At 39.1% G+C, this 7,327-nt stretch overlaps 1 protein-coding gene across 1 annotated transcript in view; it reads left to right on the forward strand.

The window, feature by feature from the left end:
* The window catches only part of PRIM2 (DNA primase subunit 2), a 291,718-nt gene extending 289,584 nt beyond the window's left edge, over positions 1-2,134 (forward strand). Inside the window, exon 14 of the mRNA XM_008138463.3 lies at positions 1,549-2,134. Within this exon, the coding sequence (XP_008136685.2) occupies positions 1,549-1,773 (225 nt within the window). The 3' untranslated portion in view covers positions 1,774-2,134. The remainder of the gene's footprint in view (positions 1-1,548) is intronic.
* Positions 2,135-7,327: the final 5,193 nt, after the last annotated feature.

Raw genomic sequence — 7,327 nt, forward strand, 5'->3', positions numbered from 1 at the left:
AGACATCTACTGTATACAAATCACTTCAGTATGAAGAGTGAGACATAAAAAGGTTGATAAATATAAGATAGATGACCAAAAGAAGTAAAATTTCTCAGTTTATAAAAAATATGAAATGAAAATACCCTTTAACCAACAAAAATCAGCAAAATAACTTGAGCAAAATGGTATTCTTTTTGTTGTCAACTCCAACTGCAGAAGGCAGGAAGGGCAGGGATTTGAATTAGGCTGTGTTACGAGTGATCAGCTCAGTCTGATCCACTGGTTAAATGTGAAGAAAGTAAATCATGCAGGAGGTTCACATTCAGGAGAAAATTCATTGTACGTGTTATCTTGCTCTTATGGCACCCCCCCCAATATCAAGCACTAAGAGTTAGTAAATGTTTGTAAGTTTTAGAATGAATACAATATAAAAATATTGACCTCAGCACAAGAACAAGGCAGCTGCGCACACTGGTTATGAGCATGGACTCTGCTGATTGATATCCCATCTCCAGCCCTGCCACTGTGTGTTGTTGGGCAAGTTCCTTAATCTCTCCCTTTCACAGATGCCTCATCTGAAGAACTAGGAAAATATTGATAACCTACCTTCAGAGGGCTCCTGTGGAAGTTAACTCTGTGTGTGTGTGTGTGTGTGTGTGTGTGTGTGTGTGTGTTTGTTTATGCCACTTAGAACAATGTCTGGCATGATAATAGTCATTAAATAATTATTAGCTACTATTAAGGAATATATTTTGTTCACCATTAGTAAATTTTAGAATAAAAATGTAGGGAAAGTAGTGTTTACTGAATCTTCAAATAAAGTATTGATACCCTCTCAAAGGCTCACTGAGTAGGTCTTTAGTAGACACAGAGTAATGGGTAATTTGAAATGATATTCACAATTTAATCTCAAGTTGAGCGATAGTATTTGAGAAAAGAAATAGTATAAAACAATGAACCCGGTCATGTTTGCATTAAGCCACAATGATATTATGAAAACATTTTCTATACAAAGAAAGAGCAGAGAAAGGCCAAGATTGGAATGAAGAAAATAACATTAAATTAGGTTGCTTTTTCAGCGTTTGTATTATACTAAATGGGATAACCTATGCCAGATTTATAAATAAGCTCTAACATATGAGTGGTATCGGGGACCAGTGTCTGTTTGTACTCATTTCGTCTGATTCTGGAATGTTTAAAGACCATTCTTCCTTTTTTAACAACAAATATCTATTGACTGACAGTGTGCCAGGCATTTTGCTTGGAACTGCCTTTCAGCCATCCAAGATGTTGAGTAGGAGTTGGATACGGAACTGGATGGATAGGGAGCTGGAGCCAAGTGTTGGCTGTAAGTGTAAATGCAGGAGTCATTCGTATTGAAGTAGTGGTTGAAGCTGCCTCTGAATGAAATGTAAGTAGCAGATTGAATGTTATGAATGAGAACTGCTAGGATCCATGTTTCAGGTATTCAATAGATTTTGAATGAGATCTGGGACAGTGTGTGAAGCCCTTTTATTTATACTTTAGCTACGTATTAATGTGATATACATTCACTTCCCTGTACAGGTGGATGATTGTGGCTTTTCATTGAATCATCCTAATCAATTCTTTGTCGAGAGCCAAAGGATTCTAAATGGTGGTAAAGACATGAAGAAGGAACCCATCCAACCAGAGACTCCTCAGCCAAAACCAAGTGTCCAGAAAACCAAGGATGCCTCCTCTGCTCTGGCCTCTCTCAATTCCTCTCTGGAAATGGATATGGAGGGACTGGAAGATTACTTCAGTGATTGATTCTTAGGCAGTTCGTGACCCTTTTTCCTCACTAGCTTTCATATCCTACATTTCTTTTTTAACCTTTTTGTTTAACTTTTCCCTCCACCCACCCTACTCCAATCCATCTATGTCTGAAGCAGGTTTGCAGGTAAAAATAAAGACCCCCACCATATTTTGCTTTAACAACAGGGAAGAGAAAGAATTCTTCTTAAAATCTAACACTTTAATGGTGTGATGTAAGTCCTATTTTAGGAGATAAAACGTATTTGTAGACTGGTTACAGTCCCTTAGAAACAATACAACCAAAAACAACTTATTTTAACCCTTATTGTAATTTTGAGCTAACTCTTTGATTTTTGTTAATAAATATCAATGTGTACATGAGCGTGTCTGTGTTTAATTGCAAGAGTCATATTATGTCATAACAGATTAGACATTGCCTTCATTCTTAAAGTGGTATTTTGGAATATCCAACATGATCAATAACCAATGAAGATTTTAAACTGTTTTTCTTGAATTGGCCATTTGTGGTAATTCTACACCAGCATGAAGAACTTTTGTCCCATGAGTGCAGCAAACTCTACTGAAATGAATTGTGATTCAGGAATTAAGAGAACCAGACTTTGTAGTCAGCTATATAATTAACAAATAGAAGTGTTCTGTTATGTAAAATGATGATAACTCCTCATTTCCCATTCATTCTGGGGCTGGGTTCAGGAAGAACAGACAATTATTAAAACAAGAGGTTATAAGGAAAGTCTGAAGTGTTTCTTCATCGCACCCTCCAACTTCCACACCTTATTGCTTTTGTGGATGCTATGAGCTGCCAAATAGGTTTAGTAAATTTATTAAGCTCAGTAATGACTATTCTGCCAGCACTGGGGTTGAGATCACAGACATACTAGAGTCATGACCTGCTCTCTGCCTGCCTGTGGGAAGCAGGCCCTGCACTGTATGCAGAGCAGTGCCTTGTGGGAGGCCCTTAATTAACACATTTCCTCCCTGTGGTCTCTGCTCACCCAGAGGATGTGGCTCTAAGAAGGGAGACCCAGGTTGAAATGTACCACTTCCTCACCTAATGCCTTGGATTATGTAAAAATATGTCTATTTCAGTCCTTTTTGCCTGGTGAAGAGGGGTACTTTCCTTTTATCTTCTTGAATTAGATACTAACTACATGGAAAAGAGAACACTACTCAAAAAACTGGACTGTGAGAAGCACATTTTAAATCCTGTGGAAAATGGCAGCAATATGAAAAGGATTGGAAAAGGATCAGATGTCGGAACCTAAGCATGTCAGCTGATCCGGTTTGTATTTTAAGCTGCTGAGCAAAGATGTCTTGGAATAGTCTGTAATGTATAATTTAATGAGATACCATCTGAACCTTTACTTGTCTTTGTGAATTATTATTACCTAGTTCAGAAAACAGTATTATTCCATTACAAATTACCCCTATAAATTCCTCCCTTCGGAAACCATCTGCTATTCTTTTTTATCATTTATAGTTCTCAACAGGAATCTGATGATTGCCTACCACTTTATCCACGAACTGCAAAATTGGGAGTCTTTTTTGTTTTGTTTTTTAAATGTTAACAAGAAGTGCCGCACAGGGCTGTGTTAACCACAGATTTAAGTTAGCTTTAGAAAGCCGGGCACAGAATCTATGTAGGTCCCTGTTGTATTAAAAAGAGGGGAAATATTAGAAGCAGTCTCGCTGCTGTAGTTCCATGGGAAACCTTATGACAGGATATTTCATATCTGGCAACATTTTGCAAGGCTGTCTTTTTCCACTGCCTCGTGTTCACCTTCTTTATGAAGCCTGCACTCCCACCCACAAAAGGACCCGGCCATTAACAGCACAGTGTGTGTGTGTTAGCCGCCTCATTTTATACTGGCAGTCCCAAGAACTTACCATCCTACTTGAATGTTTTATATGTTCCTAGTCCAAAACAACACTAGTTTAAATATTAGTTGTATTACAAGTTCAATTTCTTTGTAATAAGGCTTGATCTCCCATCATGTATTATACAGAAGAATATATAAATATATTGTGAAGCCTGGAGATTAGAGGAGCTAGAGGTTTATAGAAGACGACAGAAATTAATGTCTTTCTGGTGTTTTCTGGAGTTGGAAAAGGCAATTTATTTTTCATGCTTCACAGGTCTTGACAATTTTGATTTGTTTTCTTTGAAAACAGATCTGTTTGAATCAGATGATGTAGGGAGAACCAAAAAGGAAAAATCAAAAGCCAGCAGCCTCTTTTCAAAACAGGAACCAATGAAAAAGAATATGAGTCTTCCAGGTCTTTTAACTTCTAGTTGGTTATGACCTCTTCAAGGAGGAGAGGCTGTGTGATTATCAGAGACCAAAGAAGAAACAGCCGAGGAAAGAGACTAGGTTGGAAATGTGTAGCTGGCTGAAACAATGACATTGTTAGTAAAGATCTTATCATATTTCTTTCATGTTGTTTCTCCATAATGTTTCTTACTCTGCCTATAGAGTATGCAACTCTTAATTGCAATGTGCATAAAAGATCACCAGGAAGATTTTAAGTAAACTTTTTTAGGGCTGCTTATAATACTATAGAGTCATAAAAGTGAACAGTTACAGATTTTGAATGAGAGAGAGCAAAATAAAGCAATGGGAAGGATCTTTAATTCATATCGAATTTTAATAAGCTGAGGGATTTCTTCTCTCTCTAAAAGCATTCAGAATGTTTTTGCTTGTTACACTTGGCTGTCTTACTGATACTCAGGGTCTTTGCAGGCAAACTTCTGTAATGCCTTGCAAAGAAGAAAAAACTTCTGGAATTTAAGCTTGAAAGGCAAAATGAGGCAGCTCTCAAGTTCTGGTTTGGTTAGAGTCTACTGTTTGCAAATTTAATCAAGGTCTTCCACAGGCATCAGCTTGACATTAAATTTAAGTGCCCATTAAAGTGAAAGTTTGACAGCAGTTCTGAATGCGATGCTCTGTCTGAGGACATCTTTACAGCTGGAAGGGAAAAAAGCTGAGAAGCCTCAAACCACTGTGGTAATTAGATCCATTTGTTAACTCCTTTCCCAGTGTTGGCAAAGGGAGGAAGAGAGATGGTTGACAGAGAGGCAGGAACTGGAGAGGCAGTCAGTCCAGGGCTCCCTATAGAAACTGTGGGCAGGGTCCTGTGTCGCAAAGAAAAATGGCAAAGGTCCCCTCTGACAAATGAGTACGATGGAGAAATTATTCGAAGAACTTTTTTGGTTTGTCTTTCAGTGCACAGGCAGATCTGCAGTGTGTGAGTACTGTTTGGTAGTCAGGCCCTTCGGAAGATGCACCGCATTGTTAGGGAGTGGGCCTTCCAGAGCCATGGTTGGCCCGAAGAGTCAGTGTTTCCCTCAAGGGGATCTAACTTACATCCAGGCAATCACTTATTTACCCCAAGCACCTGGCCTTCTTTCCAGTACTGAGTTCCTTTTTGACAGGTAGCTGTTGCTCAAGTCTAAGACTTCTCGCCATAATTGGCATTGTAAGCAATTAGCTTTGTGACTCTATGGGAATCTTGTCACCTGGTAGGAAATGATTTTCCCACTTCATCTGACCTTCCTGCCAAAAGTGATAGTATTTCCTGTTATTGGATTTGCTTTCTATCCCATAAAGCTCTTTCTGTTCATTGCTTCATGACATTTTATTTTCTCCAAGAATTATCACTGGTGAACCTAATCAAAAGCTAAAGAATATCTCTGTACATAAGGCTTCTGCATTTCCCCTGAGCCTTCAATTGCAGTACTGTTTCTGAACATTGATGACAAGGTAGTGAAACAACACTGCTAATAAATGCATGATGGATTTTCCAATTCAGCCCTGCGTTTCGAGATATTCATTCACCCTAATAGAACTGTGAGGGTTTTTGATTTTGTTTAGTTTTACACTGAAAGCGTAGAGAGAAAATAAATTCAGCAAATGATACATTTAATTTAAGGTTGTGTAATAAGAAAACTAACCATCTCATGCAAATTTTCCTAATTCCCTCCCCCCGCCCCCTCCCCACGCACACTTTTTTTCTTTTTCTTTTTACTTATAGCTTGCACTTGGGTCATAGAAGATATCAAGATCATCACTGACTAAAAGGACGTAGTGATCCTCTTCTCTCGTCCCTTTCATTGCTGAGAATTAGAATGGTGATTTAATAATCCTCTACACCCTTAACTCTTGGTTCCCTCTCGAGTTCCTGCCTGATGCTCTTCTCACTCCAAGAGTCTCCCTGGGTGATCTCATTCACTCCCATGGTATTACTTCCCATCTATATGCAAGTAATTCCCAAATCTGTATCTTCAATTCTCTCTGAAAACAAAAGACCCATCCATCCAACTGCTTCTTGGGCCTTTCCCACCAGTATCTCAAATGTGTCCAAAATCAAACCTGTTCTCTTTTTTCCCATGAGTTTTTCATTGTAAATACTTGACCATTCTCTCACTTTTCATCTTCTTTACACATCCAACTCCAATGGATTGTTTTAAACCAGTATGCTACACCCGTGGATTCCAACAGGGGCAGTTTTGCCCACAGGAGACATCTGGTAATGTCTGGAGAGGTTTTTGATTGTCAGGACTGTAAGGCGGCCTGTTACTGCCATCTAATGGGTAGAGGCTGCTAAACAGCCTACAATGCAGAGGACAACCCCTTACAACAGAAATATCTAACCTAAAATGTCATTAGTGCCGAGGTTGAGAAATCCTAAATGGTTTCCTCTCCTCTCGGTCTCACTTGTACTGCATTGGCTTCCTCTCACCACTTGCAGCTTGTATTACCACAGTGACCTTTTAACTTATTATCCTGATCTCCATTTGCCTTCCCTTTGCCCATTTCCATGTCCTCCTTCAAAATGCAACCTGAGTACTTTTCTCCCTAAAAGTGTTTATCTTCTTAAACACAGCTCTCCCTTACAGTCTAACTTTCCACGATTTCATGTATGACACCCTCTATGACCTGACCCCAGCCGACCTCTCTAGTCCCATCTATTGCCAGTCACCCTCCATTCTCTGATCCAGCCCTGTGATTTAGCCATTCCGAACAAGCTTGCCCAGCACATTCACTATGCTCCTATCTCTCATCCTTGTTATGTTTCCTGCCTGGAATATCCTTCCATTACCCTTCCTACTGACTACTGTTTCTTCTCTAAGGCCCACATTAGTTACACATTCTTTCAGCCTTCTCTGATAAGCCTAGTATAGGTTTATTGTCCCTCTGAGGCCATCTAAGATTTCTAACACAATACTTATGTTTATAACCATCTATATACTTATGTTCCCTTTCTTTGGACTATAAAGTCCTTAAGGGCAGGAGCTATGTCACTTTCCTATTTGAATCCTTAATAATTAGCATTGTCTCTAGTTTTTAGCAATGATGCACAAAATCTTGGGCACTCAGGAAATGTGTGTAGGGTGGATGGTTACTTATTTATCCCATAGGAGTCTCAAATTCAGAGTTTCCAAAACCTACAAATAAGCGGTAGAATGAACCTGGGGCCCCAGATTGGGGCTACATTACATTGTAATGTACCCATGGGCAAGTTTTTTAATTTCCCTGTGCTTAATTTG

This window comes from Eptesicus fuscus, chromosome 10 (genome assembly GCF_027574615.1).
Source record: "Eptesicus fuscus isolate TK198812 chromosome 10, DD_ASM_mEF_20220401, whole genome shotgun sequence".
Lineage (NCBI taxonomy): Eukaryota > Metazoa > Chordata > Mammalia > Chiroptera > Vespertilionidae > Eptesicus > Eptesicus fuscus.